This window comes from Caretta caretta, chromosome 1 (genome assembly GCF_965140235.1).
Source record: "Caretta caretta isolate rCarCar2 chromosome 1, rCarCar1.hap1, whole genome shotgun sequence".
NCBI lineage: Eukaryota > Metazoa > Chordata > Testudines > Cheloniidae > Caretta > Caretta caretta.
The window spans coordinates 114,977,570-114,995,370 of record NC_134206.1 but is presented as its reverse complement, the minus strand read 5'-3'; the positions used below and the strand labels follow the sequence as shown (position 1 = coordinate 114,995,370).

The 17,801-nt window shown below is 42.1% G+C and overlaps 1 protein-coding gene across 4 annotated transcripts in view; it reads left to right on the top strand.

The window, feature by feature from the left end:
- The window catches only part of LOC125639514 (opsin-3-like), a 137,005-nt gene that overhangs the window by 78,952 nt on the left and 40,252 nt on the right, over positions 1–17,801 (top strand). For all 4 annotated transcript variants that reach the window (XM_048856787.2, XM_075130211.1, XM_075130214.1 and 1 more), the window contains exon 4: positions 16,754–16,987. In XM_048856787.2, the coding sequence (XP_048712744.1) occupies positions 16,754–16,987 (234 nt within the window). The remainder of the gene's footprint in view (positions 1–16,753; positions 16,988–17,801) is intronic.

The window sequence follows — 17,801 nt, the reverse complement described above, 5'->3', positions numbered from 1 at the left end:
TATGGTCACTAACTGAACTGCTTGGTAAAATAGGTATCTCTTGGACCAGCTCCTGGGCTCCACTTAGGACAAAAATCACAAATTGCCTCTCCCTTTGCAGGTTCTAGGACTAGCTGCTCCAAGAAGCAGTTGTTCTATCTTTAGGTCACACCCCGAGGTATCATTTACATGGTCAATATGAGGATAGTTGAAATCAACCATTATTATTTCTGCTTTTGTAGCCTCTCTAACCATCCTTAGCATTTCACAGTCACCATCCTAGTCAGGTGGTCAGTTTTATATTCTTCTGGCTGTACTCTTGTTATTCAAGCATAGAATTTCTATCCATTGAGATTCTATAGTACTGTTTGATTCATTTTTACATAGAGTGACACTTCCCACCAGCACGTCCCACTCTGTCATTCTTCTATATTTTGGATCCTCGTATTACCATGTCCCACTGATTAGCCTCATTCCACTATGCCTATTTGACCAATATCCCCAATGCCTATTATACCAATATCCTCATATAATAGCAGGCATTCTAGTCCTCTCATCTTACTAGCTAGACTTCTAGCATTTATATACAAGTACTTGTGCAGTTTGTCAATATTTAGTTGCTTGCCTTCATGTGTTATGTTTAACTGGGACTCTTTCACATTTGACTTTTCCTCACTAGCTCCCATCTTCTGCAGTAGGATACTAAGTATCTGTAACGGGGTCAGCACCCACCTCTCACGAGCACCCCTTCTGGTTGGGTGCATCTGCAGTCTTAAACTAGTCCAGCCCTGGTATGGGGTCATATCCCCAGGGCTTCCTCCCTGGAGACACTACCTTCCTGAAGCCCTCCCCAGGCTCAGTACCTACTCAGTCCCCGCAGCCAGCCAGGAGCTCCTTCATTGCTTCCCCGGTCGCTGCTAGCAATCTCTCTGACTCAATCCTAGCAACCAGCCTGGAGCACTATCCATTCTCCTCCAGCTCTAACAAGGAACTGAACTCAGTCTGCCTCTGCAGCTCTTCTTATACTAGCCTGCCGGGCCCTGGTTGGCTGCTTCCCACACAGCAACTCTAGGCAGGTTGGAGGACCTCTCTACTGCCCTTTTCTGGGGCGTGGTGTGGCACAGCCACCAGGCCTCCAGCAGGGGGCCTCAGGGCCTCGTCCACCCGTCACACACCACCTCCCTCAGACAAGGTTGAAGTGGTACCCTTGCAGGTAATGTCTCTGCTTACCCAGTATTTCACTCTACTTTGGCAGGGTATTTACTCTCTCCACCTTTCTGTCTGGAGAGTTCCTTTGCCTGTGCCCACATTTGTCTCTCCCTCCCTGATCTCTCTTACCTAGGAAGCTTTAGTAGTCCTTTCCCTGGTTTCTCAGGGTCTCCCTTCCAGGCCTCTCTGCCTGGGTAATCTGGCAGTCTCTCACCCTTGTGGATCAAGATCTTCTCCCTCAGGCCTTTCTACCCAGAGGTCTTTTGTAATCTCTGCCCCTTTTGGTCAGGGTTCCCTCCCAGGCCTCTCTTACCTGGGGAGATTTTCTAGTTCAGGCTCCTTCCTTAAGTAGCTCTGTGACACGCCTTCTACTAATTTTGCCCTGCTTCCTCAGGGTACTTCTCTCCCAGGCCTTTCTTCCTGGAGAGCTTTTATAATCCTTGCCCCCTTTTTATCCGGGTTCTCTCTCAGGCCTTTCTAAGTGGAGAGCTAGTCACAGTAATCTCTGCCCTTGTTTATCAGGGTTTCTCTCCCAGGTCTCTTTCTACCTGGAGACTGTTTAACAATATTTTGCCCCAGTTAGTCTGGGTCCCTCTCAGACCTCTGTCTGGAGAGCTATTCACTGTAGTCTGCTGGGTAGCTGAGGGGGCTACTGCCCTTATTGCAGCCTCCGTTGTGCATGGAATCTTAGTATTTGTGCCACAGGACACCCACTTCTTTGTTAAACTGCTGCCTGTTCCTTTTGCAGGGGGCTTTCTGGATGCCTGGCACATCACTGGTATCCACCACTGGGCCCTGATTGGCTGCTTCCCACACAGGCGCTCTAGGCAGCTTGGAGGACCTCCCTATTGCCCTTTTCTGGGGCAGTGTGGCAGGGCCACAAGGCCTCCAGCCGGGGGCCTCAGGGCCTAGGCCATCCTGTCACAGTACCAGCTTAAAAATTCATCCTTACCTTAAGGGACGTCTCCATCCAGACTGTGTGCTCCTCCATACCTGTTGGCTCTCCGAGACTTTAGTTTAAAAAAATCCTCTACCACCTTTTTCATTTTATGTGCCAGCAGTCCGGTTCCATTTTGTTTGGGTGGAGCCCATCCCTCTGTATAGGCTCCTCCTTCCACAAAAGTTTCCCCAGTTCATAATGAACCTAAATCTGTCTTTCCTACATCATCTGATCCACTAATTTAGACCTTGCAGTTATGCTTGTGTTACGGGCCCTGCATGTGGAACTGGAAGCGTTTCAGAGAGTGCTATCATACTGGTCCTTGACTTTAATGTCTTACTTAGAGACATTCACTCTAGGACCCTTGAGAACATATTGCTGTTGAGGTTTTTGTTGTTACAACTAGGCTGCAGTGAACTGAAAAGTGATGACTGGATGAACCTTTTGAAATTCTCCTTTCTGTCAGGATAAACAACCAAAAGTTCTTCAAACTATCTGCACTGCCCAGGGGTTAGTAGAACTTGAGTTAGCGGACTCAAGATTTGTAACCTAGGGCTCAATCATCTATACTAATTTGTAACCCCAGGTTATGAATTGTTGAAACCTGGGTCCCAACCTGAGGCTCCAGTGTCTACACTGCATTATGGGGGCCCAAGTCCAACCTGTCATATCCCAGACTTCTCCTAACCAGCTGTCTAATGAAGACATGTGACTGTTCTTATTTTCTACTTCAGTTATCATTGTTTCACTCTATCTTGACACTGTTTTACTCTTGACGTCCAATGCTACACTTCCAGGGGTAGGTGCAAATTCTATTTCCTACACACAAATAATTTTAACATTTTATTGCTTGGCAACCAATAGCAACTTCTGTAACTGAAGCTTCTCATCTGTAATTTAACTTCAGTCTTTGAAGAGTTCAAGCACAGTGCAATATTGCAGCCATCCAGTTGAACAGATACTATCTCTGAGAGAAGGTGCATGTAAGTGAGCAGGGAATGAATGATTTACACTGAGTACAGGTCCTTTCACACTCTGCTTTAGCAATTCAGTCAATGCAAAATACACTGAAGCCAGCTTTTAAATATTGGCTTGCTTTATTTTCCATTTTTCTTAGCTCTCACTGAACAGTTAGATCAGCTCAAAGCATTAAAAGATTTAATAAAAACAGAATAATATAATAGAACTTGGTTATTGGAAAAATGCAAAAAATTTCTGCATAGCTTATTGCCAAGTTTTTTCAAAAACTAGGATCCTTACGTTAGACACATAAGTTCATATTTAGACATCTAAATTAGTTCCCTGATTTCTGAAAGTGCTCCCAGGATCTCCCATTGACATCAATAACAGCATGCCTCATTGCTGAGTAGCATGTAATAATTTATATTCTTTTTCCTGTTACTTCATGTCATGGTTACAGCACTAGCTGCACCTCCGTCTCCTCTCTGAGTGCAGCCCCTCTGGTGTCAGGCCTTGTGCTTTTACTAATCCTGGGGTTGAATTCTGCAATTCTCCCAGTCTTAGTCTGGGCTCTGGGCTACAGACTGTGCGTATCCAATGTTGTCACCCTGCAGATCCAACTGAGTTGAGCATCTGTGGTTCTTCCCTTCAGGAGTCTGTGATCAGTGGTGTTCAGTGACAAAACAGCCTTACTAAAACCAAAGAACTGTTTGTTTTGATAGAAAAAACAAATCATTCAGAGAATAACAATGTCACGCTGTTTGGAGTGACTCACGACTGGAAGTGCCTGCCTCAGTGCAGGCTGTCAAAAACAGGGCAGACACCCCAAACTAGTGATGTGTACTATAATTACATGTCACCACGCCAGTAACAAATGTGAACTCTTGGGTCACTGTAACAGTCTTACCACAGAGCCACAGACAGTCCCCTTAGACTCTCCAGTCCATCTTGCCACCCAGGCAAGCTGGACTCAGTGATAAATGGTCACACCAAAAATCACACAATATTCAGGTTGCTTCCAGTCCCAAGAAACCAGTCAGTCACTTACCCCAGATCAATTGGTATCCTAAATCTTACACCTAAGACAATGTCTGTTGCCAGTCCTGCAATAAATGATCTAAAAGTTTATTAACTAGGAAAAAGAAATCAGTGTTATTTACAGGTTAAAGCATGCAAACATATACACACAAATGAGTTGCAATCTAAATACTAAGAGTGACAGAGTGGTAGTGATCTGTCAATTCAAAATATCTTTCAGGGCAAACCCAGGGATAACCTTAAAGAGGAATCTCTCACTTCAGTTTAGAGTCTCTGGCCCTGTGAGAGTTCAAGCAGCAAAGAGATGAAATGTTTCTCTTGTGACTGTTTTTTATCTTTTTACATTTGGCCTTCTAGCCCATGAAATGAGCTCCCTTGGACATAGCATTTCCAAGGTGTGACAGGGTGTCAAGGTTCCTTCCCCACTCTGAACTCTAGGGTACAGATGTGGGGACCTGTATGAAAACATCCTAAGCTTACTTTTACCAGCTTAGGTTAAAACTTCCCCAAGGTACAAACTATTTTACCCTTTGCCCTTGGACTTCCACTGCCACCACTGAACTTTATCTGGGTTCCTGAGAAAACATTGTTTGGAAACATCTTTCCTTCCAAAATCCTCCCAACCCTTTTCCCCACTTCCTGGGGAAGGTTTGGTAAAAATCCTCACCAATTTGCATAGGTGACCACAGACCCAAACCCTTGGATCTTAGGGCAATGAAAAAGCATTCAGTTTTCTTACAAGAAGACTTTTAATAGAAGTAAAACAGAATCACCTCTGTAAAGTCAGGATGGTAAATACCTTAAAGGGTAATTAGATTCAAAACATAGAGAATCCCTCCAGGCAAAACCTTAAGTACAAAAAGACAGGAATATTCATTCTATTCAGCACAGCTATTTTCTCAGCCATTTAAAGAAATCATAATCTAATGCATATCTAGCTAGATTACTTACTAAGTTCCAAGACTCCATTCCTGTTCTGTCCCCAGCAAAAACATCACACAGACAGACACAGACCCTTTGTTTTTCTCCCTCCTCCCAGCTTTTGAAAGTATCTTGTCTCCTCATTGGTCATTTTGGTCAGGTGCCAGCGAGGTTACCTTTAGCTTCTTAACCCTTTACAGGTGAGAGGATTTTTCCTCTGGCCAGGAGGGATTTTAAAGGGGTTTACCCTTCCCTTTATATTTATGACATAGGGCCATTCACCAATCCTTTGTGTTGTGATGTTCCTTAAGGCTTGTTTAATCCTGATAGGCCTCCTGAATGGGCGGGGGCAGAGGGGAGCTGGTTCTCATGCCTGGGTTTCACAAGTTCAGAGCAAACATTTTCAAATTTAAGAAGCAAAACTTACATATTTCCTTATAGCATGGAATGCTGACATTAAAAGTGAGATTCATGCATGCAGCAACTTACAAGCATTTCACAGAGTCTGAACACTAAATACATTCTTATAAGACTAATGTCTATTTTGAACAAAACTAACATAGAGGTGAGCTGGTTTGGTTTCCAGCTATGAGTTTGTCAGTTCTTAGCTAGTGCCTACAGCCTTGGCCAGAGCTGGCACTCGGTTTACCAGTGTCACTGTCTATACTCATGTCTTACCTAAAGTCTAACCATTCTCTGATGGTAGAGTAGGCACGCGTAACTTCTTCAGTCACCCCTAGCAGGGCACTGTGTCTTAATCTGGTTCCCCAGAACAACTCCACTAGCTCCATTCCTGAGCTGTTCATAGATCATGTTCCCTGTCTGCCTTTTCCCACTCTCTTCCCAAAAAGATCACACAATTCTCTCTTGCTTGTTCCTTCTGCAATACTTGTTTCTATTGCTGTTGTCACTTACTGGAAATTTGCCACTGTCATGAACCCCCACACGCTGCCACCAATAAATCACAGTTACAGAGCTAGCTGCACCTACGTCCCCTTTCTGGTCTCTGTGTGAGCTGAGGGGCATTGCTCAATGCTCCCCTGCCAAGGGGTAGGAGGTGAACCTCTGAATTTTGGGTCAAGGACAACCAGCTGAGAATGGGATGCAGTGGAGGGAGAGGGGAGTGATGTGCTAAAGGCACATTCATTCATTGGACTGGGAAACTGAGGCAAGGGACACTGTCCAATGTACTGTGGGGTCTGCTTTGCTCATGAGCTCATGCTTTTGGATGTGGTTGTGGTGTTTTCCCAAATTAATGTTTGGTTCCCTTTCCCTTTTAATAAAAGTTCTGTTTTGTTGTACACAGACTCAGAGCTTGTATTGCCTCTTTGAGGCACCCGGGGTGGTGTTAAGTTTTCCTAGATTACTGGGTGGGTACTTGAGCCGGGTCTGTGTTGTATTGTTAAGATGAACCCCTAGATTTTGAACTCCGGTCTTCTTGCTGCCAATTCCACCTCCAGGAAGGATAGCAGATATCTATTTTTCTTTTTACAGATTACTCTGCTTTTCATTTTTTATTTACAAAAAAATCCAACTATTCGATATAGTTTGTGCAAGATACACACTGCTGCATGCAAGGAATCGTGCAGAGCTGAGAGAGCACCAGGAGAAACTGCTCCAGGAGACGCAGTCTCTCCCAGAATTCCTGGTGTGCCTCAGAAGTGTGCATTCAGCACCATCCATTGAGATGATGCAACTTGTTGGCCTTGGGATGTTAGCTCTGCTCTGCAGGCTGGTATTATAGAGGAGGAATTAGTCCCACCTCAGTCCCACTTATGCCTGTCCCCTTTCAGGTAATTTTCTCTAGAGAGGTAAGAGATGGCAAGCAGTCCCTGCTCACAGGTGTAGTTTACTCTGCATTAATTAGGGTGACCGGATATCCCGATTTTATAGGGATAGTCCCAATTTTTTGGGGTTTTGTCTTATATAGGTGCCTATTACCCGCCACCCCTTGTCCCAATTTTTCACACTTGCTGTCTGGTCACCCTAGCACAGTGGTTCCCAAACTTGTTCTGCTGCTTGTGCAGGGAAAGCCCCTGCTGCACCGGGCTGGTTTGTTTACCTGCCGCGTCCACAGGTTCGGCCAATCGTGGCTCCCAGTGGCCGCGGTTCGCTATTCCAGGCCAGTGGGAGCTGCTGGAAGCAGCAGGCATGTACTGGCCGCCGCTTGCAGCAGCTCCCACTGGCCTGGAGCAGCAAACTGCGGCCACTGGGGAGCCACAATCGGCCAAACCTGCGGATGCGGCAGGTAAATAAACCGGCCCAGCCCAGCAGGGGCTTTCCCTGCAGAAGTGGTGGAACAAGTTTGGGAACCACTGCCCTAGCATTAAGGCACAGAGATTATATTTAATCACACCCATGCCAACTCTCAGTTTTATCACAGGTCTAATATTTGGTGTTTTTGTTAAAGCTCCAGCTACTGGAATCATGCTATAACCTGAGCATCTCCGCTTTCATTAAAAACAAAAACAAAAAAAACCCTTCTAACCCATACATTTCTACCTTTCATTGTTGCAGAGAAAAGTCAAAAAGATGAAACCTAAAGGCTTCAACATCAGGAGACAAATTGTAATATAATTGTTAAAATTTCATGATTTTGGGGAGGCCTGGCTCATAGAGTTTGAACACTTGGGGTTGGCAATACTACAATTTAATTATTGTTATTTAATTATAGCAAAACACAGTAGCCAAAGCCTGTTGTCTGCAGCTCCCTGATGAGTTCCGGCAGTCTAGAATACTGCCTTCTGGAGAACAATCCTTCAGACGTACAGTTACAAATCAAGGACTGCTGCTCCACCAAACAGGGGGTCCTGGGGCATTTGGTCCTTTCATGGGGTGACAAGGCAGGGAGAAGCCCCTGTGCTTCATGTGTGGGCCAGGCCAAGCATAATCTGGCCCATTGAAAATATTCTTTCTCCAGGGGACTGATGAACTGAAGAGGCTAAAGGAAACTGTCAAGTAGATGGAAAAAGAGAAAGTCAGACAATGAAGTGTGAAAGTCTGTGGGGGTAATAACGGAAAAAACCTCTTTCTAGGGTCAAGAAGGATAATGCTAAAGATGAAGTCCCTGCAGCATTTTTGTCTAATTTCATAACCAGATGTATTGTTTATGGCAATATTCGCTTCTCTGAAATGTTATTTTTATATCCTTTAGTGGTAGTGGAGTATGTTTGGTGCAAGCCAGGGCAATAGAGCGCATTAGCTGACATTTACAGCAGCACTTCCACATCATTCATCTGTCTGAAAAAATCATATATGTGAAGAAAATAAGATGTGGAAAATGGAGACTGAAAGGACTGTGAGGTGTATTTGATATTCAGAATACAACAGTTTGCCAGAAAAGCCTGCGGGCGTATTAATTCTCAAATGTTACATCCAAGGTTATTTACTTTCAAATTATTTTTCTACCAGCAGTGATCAGTAGAAACTATTTGTTACAAAATTTGGGGTGGGAACACACCCAGTCCCTTCTTACGATTCCGTATTTTCTGTGGACTAGATGGTTTGGGAAAGTCTTAATAAGATACTAGACCTTTCACTTTGAGATCATCAACTCTAGTCTGACCCAGACGAGTAACAATCAGAAGCTCTGCTTGTACTTGGTTGCTGTCACACCTCACACTCAGGACTGAATGGACCCATAGATTGAATTATTTCCTAGGAATGGTTCTCACAAGTCCCAGTGGAGGCATGAGGGAAGGTCAGGGATGAAGTTCCAGAATACACAGGCCACAATGGTCATGACTCCCCTCTAGTGAAGATAGCTACTTGCTGTGCTCCAGTGAAACCCCAACCACCTTATGAGTTGGTTCTGGTGGGCGGTGAGGCTAGCTGTGGCTGCTGGGTGCAGGGAAGTTCTAAAAGTCTAACGCTGTGAAGTACATGAATGTCATTCCGGGGGTGATTTTATTCCTGGGCAGCCAGGATCAGTGAGTAGAAAGGTGGCTTAGTGCACAGGTGAAGATTAAGTTCTCTGCGAGATCAGTATCATATAGTTTTGCTGATCCTGAAAATGAAAGAGCTTAAATTGTATTCCAACAAACTGAATTAATTTCAGTGCTACCCCATAGAAAGGCTTGCATTCAGTGTGATATATGCCCATTAGCTTCAGTTTGCTGGAACAAGAAATGGATGAGGCATAAATCTGATGCACCAAAAGAGGGCAATACGTTTCACTTTCTCAAAACCAGGCTTTATTATGGAAACCAAAATAACTGTACTCGCTGGATTTTGTAATTCAAAGATATGCAAGAAAAAACACATGAATTTAACTATTTTAGGACTTCTATGCTGTGTGCTAATCTGGTCCTGGGAAATAAATCCTACCAGCAGTTTATGATGGAGCAATAACTGGTTGACTTAATGCATGAGAAGGTGTTTACCAAGTCAGAATATTATTAAGAAACATTTAGCTACTATGGTAAGAGAATCCTCTCAGCTAAAATGATTAATGGTAGAGGAACATAGACTTCCCTAAGTTCACAAAAGAGTTTACTTGATATTAATGAATAACATCTGTGGGTCAAGGGCTGTGTGTGGCCCTCAATTTAGGTCTATCATTGTATTTGCATTTTAGGCTGAAACATTAATATTAGGATCAATAACTATTCCAGCTTCAATACCCAAGATTCCAATAATGCCAGAGTTAGGTTAATAAAATATCCTTGATTTGACTTGACCTTGTAATCATAACAACGGTATTAAAATAAATAAGAGTAAAGCACCCTTTTTATGATGTCGTGACTTATTCATTTTGTGTTTTCTACTGATTTTAACAAATGCATTATGATTCCAATTCAGCCAAAGCACATCCCATTTAAAGCAGTGGGATCTAAGCATGTACTTAAATTGCTGTGTTGAATCAGATCCCATAGGAGGGTAACAGGCCATTGATAAAGCAGAAGTTTTTGTTTGATTCCTAATTTCTAGAGGGATCTTACATATCTTTGGTATTAGCATTTGTTTTGAACAGTCATTTGAAGTTAAATACCCTTTTTTACCAGCTTTCCCATGGTAATCTACCTACTGTAAACTCAAAGACATTGTGTATAGCTTGATATTCATAAAGTGCCAATAACCATGTTACCAGGCTTGATAACTACATTGAGACAGATTACCTCTTCCATCTCCTGTCTTTTCCAGTAGCTTTTTAACAGCTCATATTTAATTTTTTGAGACTGGTAGCCAGATTGTGGAGAGAGAACCAAGGTCATCAACTGCTGGCTACCAACATTTTAATCACTGCCTATCTTGGGAGATGCCTGGGCTTTTATAGAAAGTGTGTGAAGTATTTAAGTGTCTAATGATTGACAGTTAAAAGAGAAGACTATCTGGTTTATTTGAGTAGTTGTTGAAGGAAGAAAAATGATTCTTACCTGCTCTCATTTTCTCTACTGTGACTTTCCCATTAAAAAGTCTAGCTCCCTTCTGTTTTTTCCTTTTCATTTCCAGAAGTTTTAACTGACTAGATAACCCGGGACTGGCACTTGATTATGATTATTGCATTATGTCTCGGTTTTTGGTAGTATAGCTAAATATTTGGTCATGTCCAAGTAAGAGTTCATAACTAACATTTGGGAGATTTTTCCAGAGCAGAGAGCAGGGAGCCAGTGTCTACTGTGCTCTCAATGGCCCCATGGAGGAGAAAGCTGCCTGACTGGAATGCAAAGGGGAATCAAATGCAGAGCTGGAATGGGGGGGACAGGGAAAGGAGTCGATAGGCACAAGGAGTCTAATAAGATTGGGACCAAAGAGGGAGAAACTCTGACTGGGAGTTGGAGCAGGAGACTGGGACTGGTTGGGAAAGGAGACTAGGAACTGTGGTGGAGACTGGTACTCAGAGCTAGTGAGGGAAATTGGAGGGGGGACTGGGAGCCAGTTGACTGGGGGTAGAGAACACTGAGATTGGATGAGGAGCTGGGTTGCAGGATGGTGAAGACAGGGAGTAGCTGGACAAGGGGACTAGGAAGCAGGGGAGGCAGGAGAGCATATCTGACAAGGAGCTGTACTGAATGAGGGAGGAAATTAATAATAATAATGGAATAAATAATGTGTGATCATGTAATTAAAGATTGTGCCATAAGACAGATGTACAAGAAAGCTGAATTAAGGTTGCACAAGAAACCTTAATTGTGGCCTTTTCTAACATTTGAGTGCTTGACTTCGCAACCTTATCAAACAAATTGTGTTAAAAGAACATTATGTATAATATAGAAGGAGTTTGCAACATCCTGATATTTCATCTGATTTAGAAACCCATCCAGAGCCTGTGTAGTCTAGAATCTAGAGACCACAGGAAGTATAAATGTCATTATGATGACAGGCACAAGTCGTCACTACATGAGTGTTTTCAGCCATACTACGTCCTTTCCAGGAGTGGCTGTAACTATAACTTGTCTTCTAAGATCAGTGGTAACAAAGCAGACATGTAAGTTTTGGCCCAGGACAAGTCCATCTACGTGTTGGCTCCCTAATCTTCAGAACAAATACAGACTTTCCCCACACTGGGATTTCAGCCATGTGCATAGCTGAACTGATGCAGACTCCTAACGTAGCCGTGGTTTACACCAATGCAGCGTGACTTGTAGAACCACATCCTTTTTAATCCAAGATAAAAGCAGGGCAAATAAACTGCACTGCTACAGATCATATCTATGCTAGGGGTGAGATTCTTTGCTGTGCCTCATTTGACAGCCATGGGAAGAAGGGGAGCTATGATGGCTTTAAGCAACAATCATTTTCTCCCAGTCATGGGCTGCTCCTCAGCCCTTAGTGTTACTTGGGTTACAGTCACAGCAGCCTGTGAGTGCTGTCCTTTGGGCTGCTGCACAGCCTGGAATCCCTGCAGTGCAGCTCCTACAGCCCCAACACACCCCTTCCACACCCTATAGGTATGCTCCCTATGTCGGGGCTTGCCCTGAGAAGGCAGACTTGCAGCTGTGCCAGGGGAATCAGAACCGGGGCTTAGAGAGCCACTTCACACTGCTTCAGCCTTTCCCCTCAGAGTACAGGGATTGTAGCAGGAGTAAGAGTTTCATCCTAGGAATTTGCATTGGGGCAGCTGTACAGAGGTAGCTAGTGGTTTCAAGCCCAGTGTAGATAAATCTCTATTATAGATACAAAACCAGACCTCAATATGTATTTTTACTATCATTTCAGTTTACTGCTTTATTTAATTAAAATACATTTCACTCAAAATAGCGGAAACAAAACATTTGAACCTCATTGCAATTAATTTAGGCTTAACATAAACTCAGTTGCCATATATATGGAAACAGGTTTTGAATACTCTTTCGGTTGTTGTTGTCCAATCCTCTCTTTGTCTAGACACAAAGCTTTCTCTGGGAGGGGTTCATATTTGATTATTGCAAATAAGATCTAGTGGTTTTCTTAATATCTGTTTTAAAATATGGACTGTAACCACTTCTTTATTGTTTTATTGCCTAGTGTTCTTGATCCTGGCAAAAACATAATTTTTCAGGCCTCTGATAACCTTGAAGTGTATTGTATTTGAGGCTCTCTGACACCTATAAAGGTGAACTTTAAAAGGTAACACCTTTTAAAGGTGAACTATAAAGCTGCAATGACAACTGAGTTAAATGCATAAAAATACATTGTATGTCCTCAAAAACTAGACTGTTGGGATGGCACACCAGTGGTGCCCAACCTTATTACACAGGAGGGCCACATAAACTTAAGCATGACCTTGCGTGGGCCAAACAGCATTTGTTAATAAGTTTTAAAGTCACCTGTACTGATTTATATTTTAAGTTCAGCTTATTTAATATGTATTTACATATATTGTTTCTCTGTACAGTATTGTCTCTTTACACACTTAGAATAATAGAATTCTAGGGCTGGAAGGGACCTCGAGAGGTCATCTAGACCAGTCCCCTGAACTCACGGCAGGACTAAGTATTATGTAAACCACCCCTTTCAGGTGTTTGTCTAACCTGCTCTTAAAAATCTCCAGTGATAGAGATTCCACAGCCTCCCTAGGTAATTTATTCCAGTATTAACTACCATTACAAGAAGTTTTTCGTAATGTTCAACATAATCTGCCCTTGTTGCAGTTTAAGCCCATTGGTTCTTGTCCTATCCTCAAAGGTTAAGAACAACAATTTTTCTCTTTCCTTCTTGTAACAACCTTTTACGTTAAAAACTGTTACCATGCCCCTCTCAGTCTTCTCTCCTCCAGATTAAACACACTCAGTTTTTTCAGTCTTCCCTCATAGGTCATGTTTTCTAGACCTTTGATCATTTTTGCTGTTCTTCTCTGGACTTGCTCCAATTTGTCCACATTTTTCATGAAATGTGGCACTCAGAACTGGACACAATACTCCAGTTGAGACCTAATCAGCGTTGGGAAGAGCGGAAGAATTACTTCTCATGTCTTGCTTACAACACTCCTGCTAATACATCCCAGAATGGGGTTTGCTTTTTTTGCAACAGCATTACACTGTTGACTCATATTTAGCTTGTGGTTCACTATGACCCCCAGATCCCTTTCTGCAGTACTCCTTCCTAGGCTGTCATTTTCTATTTTTAAAGTGTTCAGCTGATTATTCCTTCCTAAGTGGAGTACTTTGTATTTATCTTTATTGAATTTCATCCTATTTACTTCAGACCATTTCTCCAGTTTGTACAGACCATTTTGAATTTTAATCCTGTCCTCCAAAGCACTTGCAACACCTCCCAGCTTATCATCTGCAAACTTTATAAGTGTACTCTCTATGACATTATCTAAATAGTTGATGAAGATATTGAACAGAACCAGACCCAAAACTGATCCCTGCAGGACTCCACTTGTTATGTCCTTCCAGCTTGATGGTGAACCGCTGATAATTACTTTCTGGAAATGGTTTTCCAACGAGTTACTCACTCGCCTTATAGTAGATTGTATTTCTCTACTTTCTTTATGAGATGGTCATACAAGACAGTATCAAAAGTCTTATTAAAGTCAAGATATACCACATCTTCCAGTTCCCCCCATCCACAAGGCGTTATCCTGTCAAAGAAAGCTATTAAACTATTAAAGCTATTAAAGTTTATTTGTGTAAACTAAAATGATGTAAACCTGATGACAAAACACTAATGAATGGACCTCTAGTATATTGTGTTGAAGCAGGCTGGGGGCTTTATGAAATGCTCTGGTGGGCTGTGCATAGCCTGCTGGCTGTAGGTTGAACAGCCCTGCAGAACGCAATTACATTTTAGCTACCCTTTTAAACCTTCCAGCACTTCCTGACACCCCCCTCTGTGCCTCAGTTTCTCCATCTGTAAAATGGGGCTAATGCTGCTGACCTCCTTTATAAACTGCTTTGAGATCTACGAATGAAAAGTGCTATATAAGAGCTAGGTGTTATTATTAAGAAGGAGGGTAGGGAAGAACATGATATAAAAAAATCAGGAAGCAGAAGAGAGCTTACCTAACTTGCATGATCACATAAACACATAACAATATTGCCAACGCCAAACATTAAAAAATCATGGGTCAGGTCCATTAAAAATCATGAGATTTAAAAAATATACCTTAGGCAATTTTTTTATTTGCCTTCTGGCTTTTGAGCCTTTAGGGTTCACTTGGGTCCCATTTTCAAGCTTTTCTCTGTGACCATGAGGGCTAGAAATTTCCTTTTTTAAATGACTGTTGAGATGCTCACATAATCCCTTGTTTCCAGGAGCTGGGGCCTTAACTAAAACATCAAACATTGTGAAACTCACAATAAAATCGCATGAGTTGGCAACACCAGTAAAAATAAACCCATAAAAACCATGGAACTAGCTAGATGTGTGCCAAACATCACAGCCCCAGTACGATGCTTTTACATGGCATCCCTTCCCTTATCACTCATCTATTTCATCTACTTGGATTGTAAACTCTTCAGGGCAGGGCCATTATCTAAAATAGGGAGCACAAATGTGCTGTCTGAGGCCTCTGCCTTCACTGGCAATCTTTAACTCTGATTAACATGACTGAGCTGGGGACTTTGCCTGCCTCTATTAATATTAAGTCCCTAATATTATTCCAGCTCCTATAGGAGCTGGACCTGCACTCTATAATCAGACAAAATTTCCATTACAGCCAGTGGGAGTTTTATATGAACAAGCAATGCATGATTGGACCTTTTTATCTATTAATGTGTCTCATAGGATACAATTTATATATAAGCAGCTTTGTTCCTACTAAATGTTTTTCCCCCTACATTTTCAGAAAAGCCGGATTTCTTTATTGCTACTTACAGAGAGAATTGGTATTAGAGGGCCCTGGGAAATTTGGCAAAATCCTTCTGTGTAGTGCAGTATTGTGTTTGCTTTATGTACACACTCTAGAGTAAAATGTATTTGTTTTGCTACTGTGGTACCAGACAAACGCCACACCAAAAAGAATGACATCACATCATATTACTCTGCCTTCCACGTAACTTAACATTAGTCACAGTGTATAATAATATTTGTTGATAACTTGCAGTCAGGGGTGTATATACTCTCTCTCTCTCTCTCTCTCTCTCAGCTTAGTATATAGAGGGTTGAGTATACAGCTGTCATTAGAATTTGCGTGGCTTATATGCCGCAGATTGCAATGGAAGATGCTATACCTCTCAAATGGTCAACAGTTACCACCTTCGGTTCTAATGATTTAATGTACATGTTTTTCCCCTGAAACAGAGCCTTCATTATGTGCATTTCTGCAGTTTACAACAGAATCTGTCCAAAATCAGTTCACTTCAAATTCTTATCTGTTTTTTTTTGAAGTGTTCGATAATTGATATTAATGTGAGCTGCCTTTTTGTTTACAAATTCTCAAAGTTCTAGATCCTTTGGGTCTGACTCATTTTCACCAAGGCCCTTCCATACCCCCCTGCCATGGCTAAGAGGCCTTAATGAGAGTGTCTTTTCGAATTACACTTTTTATGTTATTAATGAGAGGATCATTGTTTAAAATATTGTGGGAAAAGTTGGGCTGTAAATATGGGGGATGGAGGAGCGAGGAGGTTCTGTGGCGTAGATGTTCAGGAAGAAAATTCCATGTTTAGGGGGCACGTAGGGAAACCAAAAAAAAGGGAATATATTCACAAAACACAGTCTATTCCTCTTCAATATCTAGTGAGGTTTCTTCCTAAGGGGAATATGAGTTTTCTGTGCACTCACTAATATTACCAAGGCCATCAGGGGTATGGATATAGTCGAAACAGTCCAGTAAGAGAAAGTTTGTAATAACTCTCAGGAGATGTGCTAATATTGTTTTGTTCATTTTGATCTCTCAACCAGATAAACTTTTAATGGTCCTTTGTAAATATCATGAAGTTATTCCATTTCAAACAAGTCCTGTATACTGGAAAAAACTGAGTTAAATTATTGTACATCTTTTATAAAATACCTGGGGATGTTTTAGGAGACAAGAAAAACTAAGTGATGACTTTGTCATTTTCCTACCTTTTCTTAAAACTCTAGTGGAATTCTGGTTTCTGTTGACAATTAGCATTATGCACTCAGCGCATCATCCAAAGCCCAGAGGAATCAATGGAAAGATTGCCATTGACTTCAATCAGTTTTGGATCAGGCCCTCAGTTTGCTTCTATAGTTATTTTTGTCAGTCAGAATGTGATAGTTTGAATTGTAGTCCAAGATTTATAAGCTGCTTTAGTGATAAAATGACTGTTCTAGCTTTTTCATAAGTTGATATTATTGTTTACCTTTCACCAGGTTGGAAAAATCCGGAAGAATGCTGCCCGCAAAAGGGAATACCATGTCCTCTTTATGGTGATTACTACAATAATCTGTTATCTAATATGCTGGATGCCTTATGGCGTTATAGCGCTGCTCGCAACATTTGGTAGTCCAGGTGCAGTTTCTCCAGTAGCATATATCATTCCTTCCATCCTGGCAAAGAGCAGTACCGTATGCAATCCAATTATCTACATACTTATGAACAAGCAGGTAAGGAACATTGCTGTCACTACGTATTCACGACTGATTAGCAGTCTTTTAAAATGGCTCATCTGTTACTACATGATCAGAACCGAAAGGAAACCTCATGCCCTGTTGACCTCAGGGCTGAAAATAGTTTGGACTCATTTAAAGGGATTAATGCCTAATATTTGTACTGATTGTCTTCAAATTGATCTTATATGATTATCATTGGTTTCTCCCCATCCCAACATCCTCTGCATATCTGACAGAATCCCACATCACAGCTACCCCCTTATTCCCCATCTTCAAATGGGGATAACCCATATCCAGCTCTGTAAAGTAGTCCTTCTATTAAAGGTGCAAAGTATTATTTCGGCGCCTCACAGCCAGAGTAACAAACAGAATAAAATGGTCAAGAGGTTTTGGGTGCTTTAGTAAATGAAGTACTCCACTAGCCTTTTTACTCAAAGAGCTGCATCATTGTGGTGGTGCCAATTTACTGCCTTGTGGAAAAAGATGTGCATGATATACATGATGTCTAAAGTGTCTTTTTTAATTGGGCATGGTTGGTTGAAAGCCCAACAGAAGCTAGACAGGACTGAGTAAGAATGTAAGAGGAATTGCATGACGGTCTGAGAGATCAGTTCTTCAGTTGGAAGACATGGGGTAGACACTCTGTTGAGACGTACATTGTCCTTAGGGATACTGTACTCTGTTCACGATACACTTGGGGTTCTCAGTCTGGGGTCATAACCAGCCTACCCTTCCCATATTGCTAAGTAAAAGGGGTGTTTTAGCTAGATGAGAAGCAACATCGGCAGGATCCCAGTATAGAAAAGTT